At 40.9% G+C, this 17,951-nt stretch overlaps 1 protein-coding gene across 1 annotated transcript in view; it reads right to left on the bottom strand.

Moving 5' to 3' along the window:
- LOC126234984 (uncharacterized) overlaps nucleotides 1-17,951 on the bottom strand; it is a 187,844-nt gene that overhangs the window by 17,275 nt on the left and 152,618 nt on the right. The window contains exons 9-10 of the mRNA XM_049943723.1: nucleotides 16,588-16,828; nucleotides 13,804-14,025 (exon numbers count right to left, since the gene is read on the bottom strand). Of these exons, the coding sequence (XP_049799680.1) occupies nucleotides 13,804-14,025; nucleotides 16,588-16,828 (463 nt within the window). The remainder of the gene's footprint in view (nucleotides 1-13,803; nucleotides 14,026-16,587; nucleotides 16,829-17,951) is intronic.

Raw genomic sequence — 17,951 nt, 5'->3', positions numbered from 1 at the left:
TAAAAAATATTGGATGAAATTTTAATAAACCAACATGTTTGACAACAGTATAGTCTATCCCAAATTTAATTGATTTAACTGTTGGTGACCTAGTTACAAGGTGAAAAAGTGAAAGACAGGAAATAAAATATGATCTGGCTCAACATTAAATAATCTATTTATGCTGATGATCAGATAATTATGAAGGAAACGGTAGATAACGTAGAAAGAGCCGAATAAAAATTGAGCCACAATCGAATATACTACAGTTTAGCTGTATAATCAAACACTTCAAAGATAATGGCTTTCAGACAGAAAATCCATTCAGTTCAGAAGTAATAATAAATGAAATTATTTTAGAACACTTGAATTACCAAGGTATTGAAAACGAGGCTAATAAATTTCAAGCTATCTGGAGAACAATTAGAAGGACTTACGAAAGGGAAACAAGAAACAGGTCATAAACGTAGTTATCGCACTACCTATTCTTGTATATGGTTTCAAATCATGGACTATAACAAAAATGAAAAATTATGTATACAGGCAACAGAGATTAAGTTCATGAGATATGTGAGGGGTTGTAATAAAATGGAAAAAATAAATGTTTAAACAGATTTCTAAACCTTTTCAGCTAATGGCAAGATAGAAGAGAATAGAATGAAATGTTGATAGAATGACAGAAAACAGACTACCCAAAAATGATTAATTTTCGGTCGAATGAAAGGGAGAACTAGGTAGAACTGATAAGAGGATGATACAAACCTGAACAGGTGACTATAACACCTAATCTTTGTGGAGAGGGAAGAGATCAAACCAATTCAAATTGGGGCTGCCACATTATTGGTGGGTTCATACATCACGTAAGTGTCAATGCTTTGGGAATCCCTGGAGGAAAACTAGGAAATGTAGAAGTACAGAAATGGCGCTCTGGTGAGCATGATAATCATACAGTCCCTTAAAATTTATTTTTGTATCCTCATGTCAAATAAAAGTTATCACAACAGGTTTTATTTTCCAGGCAAGTAATCAATGACAACGGCTGACAGATATGTGCCTCGACAAAGTGGTCTCTGGAATCTGTATGTGCACAGTATACTATGTCTCGACACCCATTGTACAATAAGTACATATGATTGGGGCGAAAGCATAAAAACTCTGAACCAACACAATGGATGGTAGTGCGTGAAATAAAATTACATACGTTGTAAGGTGTCAGGCAAATCCAAGAACTTCCATGAAAACCCTGACATGATAAGCAAATCCAGTAGTACGTCACATAGCTCCGAATAAATCGTGACATTAAATTAACCAAAGTAATACGAGTAACGAGTGAGCAAATGGAATACCACAGACTAACACAAGAATGCCTAAATGCATGTCATACCTTCCCACCGTGAGACAGATGCAGTTCCGAGGGGAGAAACGAGAACAGAAGCCGAAACCAGAACCATGCTAAGCTAGAAGGCGTACGATAAGGGACGGACACCCACGTCGCCAGCTAACCACGAGGACCACCCCCCAGCCCATGTTAAAAGCTAGAGCCCTCCAGAGGAACAGTATAGATCTTACGATAACACTAAAAGGGCCACACCAGCCGCAAGTTTTAGCGTGAGAATTTTTCGCGTCTCTGTTACGTCAGGACCACCCCCCAGCCCATGTTAAAAGATAGAGCCCTCCAGAAGAACAGCATAGATCTTACGATAACACTAAAAGGACCACACCAGCTGCAAGTTTTAACGTGAGACTTTTTCGCATCTCTGTTACGTTGCAAACTTTAAAAACACTGCCCCACCACGAAAAGTATAACGTTTCTCGTTGGATGGACAGAATTTTTTTAGGCGGAGCTTAAGGTTAACATTGAGACCCTGATTGGTCAGATGAAAACACAGCCAGATAGTTTTTTTTAAACCAACTTCGGTAAATTGTAGTAAGGAGAAGTTAGGGGAGGGTTGCTTGTTGCTTCCGAGATGGCTAGGTGAGCGGAGCTGTGCTGGCCGCCGCCCCCTGATGAACACCGACAAGGTAATGAACGCACGCGATGCCGCCCGCATAACAGCGCATAAAGCTTCACTCAGAACTACAAAAGTCTCATCTGTTACACCCCCTTTTTGCGTAATACTAGTGTCGATCGTCAATTAAAGCTCATGGTGTTCACATTTGCCACTTGAAGTAAAAAATCTGAAACGCGATGATTTTTCTGTTATATAGTTATAGAGAAGTCACATCAGCCACTGTAATTTACGACAAGTTAGATAAGTAATTAAAGATAATTGAGGGTCACTGTAGACCATTTTGATAGTTTTATCTCTTGTGAAACTTAATCTAAACCTAGATTATAGATGTGATATGGCATAGGTCATCCTTCGATCCATTGTAGAACTTGGAAACCCACTCAGGGAATATTCATTCACATTTTTGTTGAACACAGTTGGTTTTTACCATCCTGTATTAAAACATTTCCTTTTATCAATAGTGCAATTTATAAACAATGTTTTGTGAGTAGAATAAAATTTCCAATGGTAAACTTAACTGCTTTTTCGACGTTATTTTACCAGCTAACTAAAAATAGGAAAGCCTTGAACCCGTTCCACTAAATTTAGTTAGTATTAAGATTCTTTTACAGGGAGTGCAGTGGAGCTGACGCTGAAATCATTAAGTATTTAGTTATATCATCGCTAGTCTCACTGAACTCTACATGTCATGTGTGGTCTGGCGTCTCCTTACCAGCAACAGGTCCCAGGTTCAAACTAGTCAGTTCCCTAAAAAACACGCTCAGAGCGTCGTTGCGCGAAAGTGGTAGGGAGACACGACATAGAACAACAGACACCCCGCAGAGTGTTAGAACGTCACGACATGGGAGTTGACAGGAAATAAGGTTTTCAAAACATTCGCTATCAACGCTACCAGAACGACTGGTATTGAAATAAAATAGAGTCATATGACTCTACAGCTCTTCTAAAGGGAACTAACACATACGATTTAGGATCTAGATGCCTATTGTTGTTAACATACAGGTAAACTACCTATTGGCCGTACACATTTTGATTTTATAAAAAGTTTCACCCATTAAACGCGAGGAACATCGTGTAATTTAAAATCTTTTCCACTTAATTACCAGCCAGGTATAACAACTGTTACGACTTATTTAAACAGGGAAACAGTCTTGGTTGCAAATCAGTAATAATTTAATAACACGTTTCACCCTTTGAGGCATAAGTAATTTAAACATTGTCGTAAGGGAGAACTTACGTTGTCTTCGTCGAAATGTTCGAGATAGGGCGTGGTCGTATAGAGGAAATATCGCGATACGAATATTTTAAAGTTGTAGACAAAAGGGACAAAAAGTGCAAAGCCGCCGAAGCATAATCGTAAACGTTATCATGAAAACATCAGCATTCGCAAACGTAGAAGCGCATAATTAGGACCACGCTTACCCATGTTAAAAGTGTAGCATTAGTTTCCTCAAAACAGACACGTAACCATATACGTCGAATTGTAGGACAACTGTACGCTACGTGAAGTTTAGTAAGGGTAAATTCAACTTGTTGACACGGATTGACATAAAATAGAGATTACTTCATGTAAGATATGATGAACAGTTACAATAAAGAACAATAAAATCTACAAATGTTTAAGCGGAATTACAGATAAAAGAAAGAAGATGAATAAACGGAAAACATAGTGACCTGCAAGAGTGCTGGCAAATATTTTTGTAACATACAGCGTATAGAATATCATGAACCGCCAGATCAGATAAGATTCGATTAATCTGCTAGGCAAATAATTTTGAGGAGGATTAAGAGTAAATAAACAAATATCGAAAATTCAGATATACGATACAAAGCCCCCATTGTATGCAGACAAGTATGCAAGAACACTCTCATCCAAATAGCAACAGAGGCAAGAAAATTAGCGAAGACAACAGGAAAAAATAGCAATTCACTGTGGCAACCAAAATGTGCTAAATCGGTAAGTTTTGAATTTACTCATCTTTTTTCTTTTAGTGAATTTTGTTTATAGATGAACTCCGTGACTGTTCCTTTATAGGGCGTAGAAAAATTTCCGCTACCAGTCACATTAAAAGATTATTTATTCGTTACACGACCGGTTTCGGGCTTTTTCCAATCCTCAGGTGTTTATACATTCGTGTACATGTTTATGTTGCAGGAGATAACTGTGTAAATACAGAGAAAACTGTTTGCTAGATACAAGTGGAACAACTGTAAGTGGCAAGGGAGCATTTGTCGAAAATATATGCGTACTTTCATAGACATGAGAAATCATTATTGTAATTACGCTGTGGTGACAGTTTTTCCACTTGGCAACATTGCCCAGATTTATTTGTTTTGTAAATAAAAACCGTCTTTTCTTGCAGCATTGTAATTTATTTCGATCAGATATGGGTCGCGACTTTCTTTTTTGCGCTAAGACATCTTCAGTGGGATCTAAAACTACACAGCTTCGTTTTGATATGTGTTAGTTTCAGTTCAAGTAGCGTTTCTTTATGTAAATATCTAGTTACCTACAGTTCTTCGCGTTTTTGGTTGGCATATACGTTTCCCCTCATATGGTCTGGAGGTCACACTACCAGTACATTTACGAAACATAAGCCCTTTTCATATTCCGAACTTTTTTCTTCACACTGTTCATCCCGTTTACCCTAATTTTTGTGGTGCACAAGTTATAGATGTTTGTTCGAAAACTGTGCTTTTAAAGGCGTAAATATAGTGAGTTCTCAGTGTCTCATCCTCTTTCGTTTGCTTACCTACATGTTGGCAACCTAACGACGTATTTGCTGAAAACTAACAACTATCCATGATGTTTGTATCTCTGTGTGTGTGTGTGTGTGTGTGTGTGTGTGTGTGTGTGTGTGTGTGTTTGTGTGCAGTGTGGGGAGGAGGCGGTTGTTCAGTGTGAGTCGTAGAGTGTTGAATACGATTGTAACTGCTGTCTCTCTCTCTCATTCATACACACACACACACACACACACTGATATAAACATCATGAATAGACCTAGGTTTCAGCATATACGTCATGAGGTTGGCGACATGTAGGTAAACAAACTAAAGAGGATGAGAGACACAGTAAACTCACAGTATTTTCGCATCTGAAAGCACAGTTTTCGAACAAATATCTTTGTCATAAGAGTAATTGTGCACCACAAAAAGAGGGGTAAACAAGATGAACAGTGTAAAGGGAAAAGTTCGGTATATAAAAATGTACTTATGTTTCGTAAGTGAAGTGGTAGTGCGACTTCCAGACCAGATCAGAGGAAACACATATGGCAACCAAAAATGCAAAGAATTGTAATTACTTATTTACAGTAATGAACCGAAGTAAACTGTTTTATAACCTAAAAATAACACACAAGAAAACAAAAATGCATCGTTCTCGGTCCCTCTGAAGGTGCCATACAGGAAAAAAGCTACCTCAGTTTTCACCTTTTAGCACCGACTATTTGTAATGCCCAAATAGTGGTATAATCCCCGACTACAATATAATTTTGAGCAGAGTTTCAGAAAACAAAAATCGGTAAAAGAATACTGGTGATTTTTGTAGTATACAGTCACTTATCACTCTCGGAGAAAAGTGGACTAAGTTTCTTGTGTGCCTGTTAAATTTAATAAATGATTCTATTTACTTTGAAATGCAGAGAATCTAAATTTTTCAGTCTTTGTTCGATTTCTACGTTTATTGCAGGAAATACTACAAATAAAAACCCGGTTATTTTGAGCGAATTTAACAGCTAGGTTAAAGTGGCGTGGGAAAAAACCGATATAACCTTATGTTTTAGCGATAACCGCCGTCCCTAATAAGTCCATGCCCCAATTCGTACATTTTGACGAATGCTTATTTGCGGAATACTACATAAGTTTACTCTTACGACGATTTGTAAATTATTTGTTTACTTGTTGTAGAGGTGGATGGTCGGAGGGTAGATAAAAGCCTCCTTTTCGTGTTAATATTTTTCTTTTTTCTCTTTCTCTGTTGATAATCTGATGATGCTCCAAAAGGCCGGAAAGTATTATTAAATAATCATTATTTTGCAACCAAGAGCCGGTCGGAGTGGCCGAGCGGTTCTAGGCGCTATAGTCTGGAACCGCGCGACCGCTACGGTCGCAGGTTCGAGTCCTGCCTCGGGCATGGATGTGTGTGATGTCCTTAGGTTAGTTAGGTTTAAGTAGTTCTAAGCTCTAGGGGAATGATGACCACAGCAGTTAAGTCCCATAGTGCTCAGAGCCATTTGAACCATTCTTTTGCAACCAAGACTGTTTTGTTTTTGAAACATCAGATAATTATTGTCCTTGTGGCAACACATTCAGATGTCAAAAGCAACATTCAGTAGCACAGTCAGACTCAAACTTGTATTTGACTGAGCCACTGAAGGTTACTTTTGAGACCCAATTTTTTTGCCACCAGGACAGCAATTATCTATCTAATGATGCTCAGTTTGACGAGCCAATCTGTTATGAAATCAAATTTTGAGCGACATGTGGCTGCTTTAGCTATACATTAATTCCGACGTTCGCAGTATGACCGACAGGCAAGTTCTACGACTGCTGTGTGTAATGTCGTTGTGTAAATTTTCTGTGATGTATACAGCATAGTATTTTCAAGGAGTCACTAGTCTTGATGGTTACCAAATATTTCCTTTTGATCCGACGGTACAACTCATAGCGGTATGATTGTCATAAATATCATCCAGTACGAAGCAACCATTCTCATTGTGCCTGTTCTTGGAGTAGCTTGCTTTGTGGTCATCAGGATCAAATACACCATACGCGATTGTTGAAAAAGTTCATTGTTCCATTCTGAGGTAGTTACAAACCTGCTGCTGTCATGTGATTTGTCACAGACTCTGACCATCTGTCTGGATCCTGGAGAACTCAATTTAAGTGATGCGGTTGATGCTGGGCAGGAGTCTCTTTGCACATTTGAGTAAAATGTATTTGTCGCAGTTACAAAGAAGTGCGAAAATAATTGATCTGATTATATCCATGAAGAATCTGCCTCTTTAGTAACAAAGATTGTGTTACATTGCCAGGTGGAAGATCCATGTTGTTGTGGTCTTCAGTCCAGAGACTGGTTTGATGCAGCTCTCCATGTTACTCTATCCTGTGCAAGCCTCTTCATCTCTGTGTAATTGCTGCAACCTACATCCTCCTGAATCCGCTTAGTGTATTCATCTCTCAGTTTCCCACTACGATTTCTCCCCCCCCCCTCCCCCCTATGCTTCCCACCAGTACAAAACTGGTGGTCCCTTAATGCCTCATAACGTGTCCTACCAACCTAACACTTTTTCCCAATTCTATAATTCTATTCAGCACCTCCTATTTAGTTATGTGATTGGATGATTGATTTGGGGGGGGGGGGGGGGGAGAAGACCAAACTGCGAGGACAGCGGTCTCATCCGATTATGTAAGGATGGGGAAGGAAGTCGGCCGTGACCTTTCCAAGGAACCATTCCGGCATTTGCCTGAAGCGATTTAGGGAAATCATGGAAAACCTAAATCAGGATGGCCGGATGCGGGATTGAACCGTCGTCCTCCCGAATGCAAGTCCAGTGTGCTAACCACTGCGCCACCTCGCTCGGTAGTTATTTCATCCACTCATCTAATTTTCACCATTCTTCTGTAGCACCACATTTCGAAAGCTTCCATTCTCTTCTTGTCCAAACTGTTTATCGTCCATATAGGGCTAAACTCCATAAAAACACTTCCAGAAAAAATCTATGTTAACAAATTTCTCTTCTTCAGAAACGCTTTCCTTGCCATTGCCAGTCTCCATTTTCTATCCTCTCTACTTCGACCGTCATCAGTTATTTTGCTCCCCAAATAGCAAAACTCATCTACTACTTTAAGTGCCTCATTTCCTAATCTAATTCCCTCAGCGTCACCTGATTTAATTCGACTACATTCCACTATCCTCGTTTTTCTTTTGTTGGTTCATGTACTTACTCATAATGAGAGTAATACTGACACCATTACGGTGGCTGCTGTACATAACTGAAACGTTTATACTGTCTATTAGACAGCAAATGTCACACTCTCTCCTAATATACGTACTAACATATTTCATTGACAGTTTACTGACAGAGAAGTTATCAGCCTGTGTGTATGTGGTAGACGATTAGATGATACGTAAATATAATGTTTGTCTTAACCAGACTCGTTGCTTGTGTGGGTTACACAGTGATCCTCTATAAAGAGCGTACGTTGTTCCGATGGAACAATGCGCTTATATTCATTTAATAATAAAGTGAGAACAGATTTTACATTATAGCGATAATTTTAACGTACAGCTTTCGCAGTTAGTAATTAGTTATACAGTTTTAACGAATGAGGTTAACAGTGTCATGATTGGAGTTTAATGAATTACCCTCAGTGTCAATATGTTTCACATTTTCTATTACGTCAACAAATTACAGCAGCGTATGTAGTTTCGTGAAGGAAGGGCTAGTTTAGCAGTGTTTTGTTAGGTTAAGGAAAATTCACCAGTTGTTAATCAACTCGGGAGTAATATCAGTTACCCTTACCATGGCGTTTGCAGCGACAGTGACAGGATACCGTTATATTACGTGAGTACTCCTGTTAGTCGGTTATCGATCAATCCTCGCCGGTCAACATTTTCAGCGATAAACTCTTCGTCTTAGATTTTCACGATGTTGTGAACCCAAAGACAGTGGCAAACATTTGGTAGCCGAGCGGGGTAGCCGCGCGGTCTCGGCGTCTTGTCATGGTCCGCGCGGCTCCCCCCGTCTGGAGTTCGAGTCCTCCCTCGGGCACGAGTGTGTGTTTAGAGTAAGTTAGTTTAAGTTATATTAAGTATGCGTAAGCTTAGGGACCGATGACCTCAGCAGAGTGGTCTCGAAAGACCTTACCACAAATTTCCAAAATCGTTTGCTACTTTCATTTCCCTCCTCCTATGCTACTAGCCTGAGCAGGTATCAACTCGCTCACCTTTGATAAGGTGCCTTAAAGTCTTCAGAACATATTCAAGTACCTAAACCTGCACATCTCCACAATTTCTATAGAAAAACAACACTCTCCTGAATTCCCTAGACCCCTAAACCTACCGCTACTGTGGGCAGATATCTGTACAAGAGACTCTGTTGGCTACAATTAAAGCCCTTCTTACTGTAATCGACACTGGAGTACGATAATCAATACGACGCCTGGAAACACATGCAAACCGGCTACGGCGGTATGTAGAGCTCAAATGAAATACAACGAGTTATAGAGACAAATGAGTATCGCTCGTCAACTGAGAGGAAGTAGGAAATCTGAACGAGTAATAACATCTTGCAGTGTTACAGGAATTAAATATCAGTTGTGGTCGATGACACAAAAGAGAGGAAAAGTGGAGTCAATGTGGAACAGAATAATCAAAACCAGCTACACAAATAGACGTTTAAGATTACAAACTGCGGAAGTGTAGTTTCTTCTGAAGTCTTGTCATTTATGACGTCTGCATTTGTTATCTACAAACGTCTGATCGGCCCTTTATGCTGACAACCAAATCGTTTGTTACCAGATTGGCGACACAGAAACCAGCACCACACCTCACTCAGATGTTCTCCAAACAATCGTAATGGGACAATGAAACTGCATTTACTGAACCATGTGCCGTCAAAATCTGTTAAAAACAGCTTATTACAGAGATGCAGTCTTCCTCCCCTCCTGTTCATTCAAGAAGCATTGACGGATGTAAGAGGAAGTTTGTGGACTAGGAATAAAATTTAGGATGAAAGAAGGCCAATAGAAGATTTGTTGATGTCGTTATCCACATTGAAGGTGGGGAAAAACTGCAGGATATGTTGTGTGGAGTCTGTAGACTCATGAGAGTAAGACATGTATTTATAGAAAACCAGAGACTAATGGACGTTGTGAGTACTATCAGAAATGAGATTAGGGACAAATTTAAGACCGACATTCGGTGCGAAATCAAGCAATTTCGTTATCATGGAAGCTAATTAAATCATGGTCGTAGCAGCAAAGACATGTTGTTGTTGTTGTGGTCTTCAGTCCTGAGACTGGTTTGATGCAGCTCTCCATGCTACTCTATCCTGTGCAAGCTTCATCATCTCCCAGTACCTACTACAGCCTACATCCTTCTGAATCAGCTTAGTGTATTCATCTGTTGGTCTCCCTCCACGATTTTTACCCCCCACGCTGCCCTCCAATACTAAATTGGTGATCCCTCGATGTCTCAGAACATGTCCTACCAACCGATACCTTCTTCTAGTCAAGTTGTGCCACAAGCTCCTCTTCTCCCCAATTCTATTCAATACCTCCTCATTAGTTATGTGATGTACCCATCTAATCCTCAGGATTCTTCTGTAGCACCACATTTCGAAAGCTTCTATTCTCTTCTTGTCTAAACTATTTATCGTCCACGTTTCACTTCTATACATGGCTACACTCCACACAAATACTTTCAGAAACGACTTCCTGACATTTAAATCTATACTCGATGTTAACAAATTTTTCTTCTTCAGAAACGCTTTCCTTGCCATTGCCAGTCTACATTTTCTATCCTCTCTACTTCGACCATCATCAGTTATTTTGCTCCCCAAATAGCAAAACTCCTTTACTACTTTAAGTGTCTCATTTCCTAATCTAATTCCCTCAGCATCACCAGACTTAATTATACTACATAACATTATCCTCGTTTTGCTTTTGTTGATGTTCATCTTATACCCTTCTTTGAGGACACTGACCATTCCGTTCAATTGTTCTTCCAAGTCCTTTGCTGTCTCTGACAGAATTACAATGTCATCGGCGAACCTCAAAGTTTTTATTTCTTCTCCATGGATTTTAATAGCTACTCCGAACTTTTCTTTTGTTTCCTTTATTGCTTGCTCAATATACAGATTGAGTAATATCGGGGAGAGGCTACAACCCTGTCTCACTCCCTTCCCAACCGTTGCTTCCCTTTCATGCCCCTCGACTATTATAACTGCCATCTAGTTGCTGTACAAATTGTAAATAGCCTTTCGCTTCCTGTATTTTACCCCTGCCATCCTCAGAATTTGAAAGAGAGTATTCCAATCAACATTGTCAAAACCTTTCTCTAAGTCTACAAATGCTAGAAACGTAGGTTTGCCTTTCCTGAATCTTTCTTCTAAGATAAGTCGTAGGGTCAGTATTTGCTCACGTGTTCCCACATTTCTACGGAATCCAAACTGATCATCCCCGAGGTCGGCTTCTACCAGTTTTTCCATTCGTCTGTAATTATTTCGGGTGATTATTTTGCAGCTGCGACTTATTAAACTGATAGTTCGGTAACTTTCACATCTGTCAACACCTGCTTTCTTTGAGATTTGAATTATTATATTTTTCTTGATGTCTGAGGGTATTTCGCCTGTCTCTTACATCTTGCTCACCAGACGGTAGAGTTTAGTCAGACTGGCTCTCCCAAGGCTGTCAGTAGTTCTAATGGAATGTTGTCTACTCCGGGGGCCTTGTTTCGACTCAGGTCTTTCAGTGCTCTGTCAAACTCTTCACGCAATATCATATCTCCCACTTCATCTTCATCTGCATCCTCTTCCATTTCCATAATATTGTCCTCAAGTACATCGCCCTTGTGTAGACCCTCTATATACTGCTTCCACCTTTCTGCTTTCCTTCTTTGGTTAGAACTGGGTTTCCATCTGTGCTCTTGATATTCATACAAGTGGTTCTTTTTCCTCCAAAGGTCTCTTTAATTTTCCTGTAGGCAGTATCTATCTTACCCCTAGTGAGATAAGCCTCTACATCATTACATTTGTCCGCTAGCCACCCCTGCTTAGCCATTTTGCACTGCCTGTCGATATTATTTTTGAGACGTTTGTATTCCTTTTTGCCTGCTTCATTTCCTGGAATTGTATATTTTCTCCTTTCATCAATTAAATTCGATACTTCTTCTGTCACCCAAGGGTTTCTACTAGCCCTCGTCTTTTTACCCACTTGATCCTCTGCTGCCTTCACTACTTCGTCCCGCAAAGCTACCCATTCTTCTTTTACTGTATTTCTTTCCCCCATTCATGTCAATTGTTCCCTTATGCTCTCCCTGAAACTCTGTACAACCTCTGGTTCTTTCAGTTTATCCAGGTCCCATCTCCTTAAATCCCCAACTTTTTGCGGTTTCTTCAGCTTAAATCTACAGTTCATAACCAATAGATTATGGTCAGAGACCAAATCTGCCCCTGTAAATGTCTTATAATTTAAAACCTGGTTCCTAAATTTCTGTCTTACCATTATATAATCTATCTGATACCTTTTAGTATCTCCAGGGTTCTTCCATGTATACAACCTTCTTTCATGATTCTTAAACCAAGTGTTAGCTGTGATTAAGTTATGCTCTGCGCAAAATTCTACCAGGCGGCTTCCTCTTTGATTTCTTAGCCTCTGTCCCTATTCACCTACTACGTTTCCTTCTCTCCCTTTTCCTACTCTTGAATTCCAGTCACCCATGACTATTAAATTTTCTTCTCCCTTCACTACTTGAATAATTTCTTTTATCTCACCACACATTTCATCAATTTCTGCGTCATCTGCAGAGCTAGTTGGCATATAAATTTGTACTACTGTAGTAGGCGTGGGCTTCGTGTCTATCTTGGCCACAATAATGCTTACCCTATTTTTTTATTCGTTATTAAACCTACTCCTGCATTACCCCTATTTGATTTTGTATTTATAATCCTGTATTCACCTGACCAAAAGTCTTGTTCCTCCTGCCACCTAACTTAACTAATTCTCACTATATGTAACTTTAACCTATCCATTTCCCTTTTTAAATTTTCTAACCTACCTGCCCGATTAAGGGATCTGACATTCCACGCTCCGATCCGTAGAATGCCAGTTTTCTTTCTCCTGATAACAACGTCCTCTTGAGTAGTCCCCGCCCGGAGATCCGAATGATGGACTGTTTTACCTCCGGAATATTTTACCCAAGAGGACGCCATCATCATTCAGTCATACAGTAAAGCTGATGTAAAGCAAAGACATATAAAAAGAAAAACCTGCCCAGCAGAAGTGGACATCATTCGCTAAAGAAAGAAGCTCTCCAGTAGCAAAGACAGAGTTCAGTTTCACGGGAATGCAGATTTAGAGTTGTTGTTTCAAAGTGAATGATGGATTACGGAAAAAGTGAAAGTGAAGAGAATGGATTAGTTTGTTGCCACAGGAGGACGCTGTAAATTAAGTGGACTTATAAGGTGAGAAATGAGTAGATCCTCCAGTAAATCGAGTTGGAATAGAAGATGTGAAAAACACTGGCTAGAAGAAGCGACCGTACGACAAGATATGTACTCGACATTAAGTAAAAATTTCGTACGACGGGGAATCACAGAAGTCATAGGATAAGACAAAGACTGCAATGTATCTAACAAGTAATTATGCCACTCTGAGGTGAAGAAGCTGGCAGAAGAGAGGAAGTCGTGGTATATCACGTTCAAACAAAACGATGACCCAAAGAATAGAATAATTAACACACGATGTGTCTGTCACCGAGGCCAGGCGGCACAGAGGTGTGCTGAACAACTGTATAATTTTGTTATTCAATATTCAGTACCAATTAATATAGTATTTGTTTGTTTTTGATGTACGTCATTAGCCTCTTTTCGCAATTCCTTCACGTAAGCTTTTACTAGCTTTAAATATTCGACCTTTTGCAGTTTGCCTTCTCTGGCTCGAAGCCCAGCAGTTATTAAAACGCCAGGTATGTGAGGGTAGAGTTCATAATATAGAACCCACAGTGGGACATTCAGGATTAACCTCTACTATACTGAAGTAACAGATCAGTCAGAGAATGCTATCTGCTGTGGGGAGGCGAATTCCTTACCAGCAACCACCATGTCCAGGTACCGCATCTCCTGGAGTGCTTCGTACGTGATTTCGCCACCGTGTCGGCTGAGTACTGCGTCTACCTCGACTCGCGCCTTGGTCTGCACTCCTGGGTTCACGGCCAGCTCGTGCAGGCAGAAGCTCATCGCCGTGGAAGTCATCTCGAAGCCGAGTGCGAACACTATGTGCAGCTGCGCTGCCATAAACTTGTCGCTGATTTCTGAAACAGAGGGGTGTGCTCTCCATATCTCTAGTGAGTGCAACACCTGAGGCAGGGACCCTCCTTACTTGGGAGTGACGCACATCGAAGGCACAGAAAAGTAAAACTCTGTGCGCAGCAGAGTCTCGAATTAGGAACACCCGTAATGTGCACCAAAACCAGTCTATAAACTGCTTACACCAAGCTAGTCCGTCCTCCCCTACAATACTTACCGCAACGGGATTCAGAGAGGACACCGAAAAAGCACAGAGGTGTCATAGAAGTAAATGTACCTTTAGTGTACTAACAACACGATAATTCGCCACACACGCTGATGGAGTGAGGGGTTCCTTCTCCCACTCTCTGGAGCCTGCGCGTAAATGTTTCTCAGACTGAACAATGAAATTTGTTCAAGGTTCAGAAATGTAAATCATAAAGAAGTTTTAAGCTAGTACAAAAACTAAAATTGGTGCAGGAAAATGGTAAGAACAAACTTATGAACGTAGAAAGAAAACTGGTTAGAAGCTTACTTCGCTCAGGGACGGCATAAATAGAATACAATACGCCATACCTAAAAAAGAAATCTATGATGAACTAGGAAGCCAAATACAACCCACTGCATAAAAAAGAAGTAGAATGAATGATTACGTACTGAGGAAGCAATTATTTAGTAGGTTCTGAAGCTTAAAAAAAAACTGGAATGGCTGTTACCCACACTGAATGACCTCAGAAAAGCAAACATCAGCACTATGGACACACCATACCGAATTTATTTACGAAGAAGTTCCGAATGTAGTCTTCAGGGGCGAACAAGACACAAAAAGAAAACAGTACCATAACATCAAACAGCTCCGGAAGAAGACATCAGAACGTACGAAACGAATTTCAGTAAGTGCAACAGGACTCCATTCAGCATGAGTTGAAGTATTGATTCAACGTGGTCTGTAAAAGACCTACTCGAAAAATTAATTAGTAGTATTCGAGAAAACCAAGTACTTATAAAATTTCGAGTTACGCCTAAATACAATAGTTACAAACCTGAAATTTTAATACTGTTTGTAATGGAGGAATGACGCGTCTTGCTGAAAACTTGTTTAACAGTTTTATTATTTTCCAAATCATTAATCAAAGTGTTTAGTTTTGATGGAAAACAATAAAACAAGACAATTCATCAAATATTCTAACTTTAGTTGTAGCTTACATACTCAGTGACAAATGTCATGGGATACCTCCTAATACTCAGTGCAAAAACCCCAACACGCAAAAGATGACTCCGTGAGCATTTCAGTTTGAAGCGACACTACTCTTGTTTCTTTGTTTAGCTGTTTTAGTATTTTCCAAATCATTAATCAGAGTGTTTTGTTTTGATGAAAAACAATAAAACATGACAATTCATCAAACTTTCTGACTTAAGTGATAGCTTACATACTGAGGTGACAAAAGTCGCCGGATACCACCTAATACCGTGTCGGACCTCCTTTTGCCCGGGGTAGTGCAGCAACCCGGTGCGGCATGGATTCAACACGCGGTTGAAAATCCTCCGCAGAAATACTGAGCCATGCAGTTTCACGCATTAGCTGATCTCTCGATTATGTCTCATAAATATTCGATGAGATTTATGTCGGGCGATATGGTTTACCACATCATTGTCTCCAACCATCTAGAATATTGTTGAAACCAGTCGCGAACAATTGTGGGCCGGTGACATAGCGCATCGTTGTTTGAACGACTACAAATGATCTCCAAGTAACGGAACATAAACATTTCCTGACAGTGATCGGTTCAGAGGAACCACTCCACTGCATGTAAACACAGCATACACCATTGTGGAACCACTACCAGCTTGCGCAATGGCTTGCTGCCGACCTGGGTATCTCGATAAGTGCGGTCTGAGCCACACTCGAAACCTACCCTGTTCTTATGTATTGAAATCGGGACTCATCTGATGAGGCCACAGTCTTCCAGGCGTCTAGGATCCAACCCGTGTGGTCACGAACGCAGGGAAGGCGCTGCAAGCGATGTCATGCTTTTAGCAAAGGCATTCGCATCGGTCGTCGGCTGCCATAGCCCGTTAATACCAAATTTTGCCGCAAAGTGCTAATCGATACGTCTGACAAACGTCCCACATCGATTTCTGCGGTTATTACGCGCTATAGCACTGATAACTCTATCCAAACACTGCTACTCTATCTCGTTAAGTGAAGGCCGTCAGTCACAGCGTTGTCCGTGGCGAAAGGTTATGCACGAAATATGGTATCCTCGGCACACTCCCGACACTGTGGATCTCTGATTATTAAATTCCCTAACGATTTCCAAAATGGGATGTCTCGTGCGTCTAGCTCCTACTGCAATTCCGCGTACAGAGTCTGTTAATTTCCGTGCTGTGGCCATAATCACGTCGGAAACCTCTTCACATGACTTATCAGAGTAAATAGGACAGCTCCGCCAGTGAACAGCCCTTAAATACGTCGCGTACGCGATACCATACCGCCAGCAGTACGTCGCTATCCCACGAGTGTTAGTTATCTGAAGGCAGACGGCACTCCTGCGAGCTCATAAGTGTGACAGACCGTAAAAACCAACCTATAGACTCTCCTTCCTCCGTGACCAGGAGCCCTTTCTGTTTCAGCGTCATCATCAGGTGAACTAGGTCATCGCGGAGTACTTTATTCTTCACCCTGTACTGCACAGTTTCCGCTGAGATTCTGTCGAAGAACTCCGTCACGGCCGTCGAAAAGAAGCTCATCCCGGGGAGAGCGGTCAGTGCTGGCAAAATTAGGAGGAGAATCTGCCGAAACGCATTAGTGGCCGAAGTGTCAAAGACCTGGAAAAAAAATAAATACATCAATTAGATTCTCGAATTACCTTTATCAATCATCCTTGAAATGATATCAACCAATCGTTACGTGCCCTTCCTTTGAGAAAGAAAAATAATTAGTTTTCCTGTCGGAATACATGCTCGTAATACACTGCTGGAAAAAAGTTAATACACCCTTGCAAAGTTTTGCAGTTCACTCACTGTTTATTGTTGCAACTGGGCATATGGAGTATATGAAATGATTACATTTACATACCAAATTGCATAAGTCGTTCTGAGGTTCCATATATCGATCCATGCTGAAACACATATAAGAGTACTTAGTGTAGCCTCGACGGTTGGCAATTCAGGCGCTGACTCTGGCATCCAGCCTATTGTACAGATGGCGAATACTGTCCTGGGATACGTTGTGACTTGCCTTCTCGCCTCGTTCACGTAGTTCTGTAAATTCGTAGAGGACTCGTACGTGTCACTTCTCGTCATATCATATCCCAGATGTGCTCGACTGTCGACAAGTCCGGAGTTCGTGTTGACCAGAGAAGTTGCTGCACGCCTTGCAGAGCACGTAGAGTTTCACCGGCCGTGTGTGGGAGAGCATTATCCTGTTGGGACACCACATCACCTTCCTGTTGCAAAAACGGAAAGCAACGAGTTTAACAACATTCTTCCACTACCGAGCGCTGATTAGCGTCCCCTCAAAAAACACCTAAGCTAAACGAGAGTTGTAGCTTATCACACTTCAGATCATGATATCTGACATGGGGCTAGTGTGTCTCGGACGAATACACTCTAAGAGACAGCAATCACCAGGTCTATGTCGTAAGTGCAATCGACCATGACGTATGTGCAGCCAGAATGTGCTTTCATCGCTAAAGACCAGAGCGCGCCATTCCATCTTCCAAGCGACCGATGGCATCACTCCAACCATGCATGTCTATGCTGTGGCATGAGTGGAACAGCTAGAGGTGTGCGTGCCCTTGGTACCACTGTTAATACCGAGTTTCAACAGTTCATGTTGACACGTTTCGGCTCGTAAGTCCTCTTATCTGTGCTGCGGTAGCTGCACGATCTGCCACTGCTGATCTTACTATACGAAAATCCTGGCGGTTGTCTGTGCTAGTGGGCATCC

This window comes from Schistocerca nitens, chromosome 2, assembly GCF_023898315.1.
Source record: "Schistocerca nitens isolate TAMUIC-IGC-003100 chromosome 2, iqSchNite1.1, whole genome shotgun sequence".
Lineage (NCBI taxonomy): Eukaryota > Metazoa > Arthropoda > Insecta > Orthoptera > Acrididae > Schistocerca > Schistocerca nitens.
The sequence above is the reverse complement of the archived record's forward strand: the minus strand, read 5'-3'. Positions and strand labels throughout refer to the sequence as shown.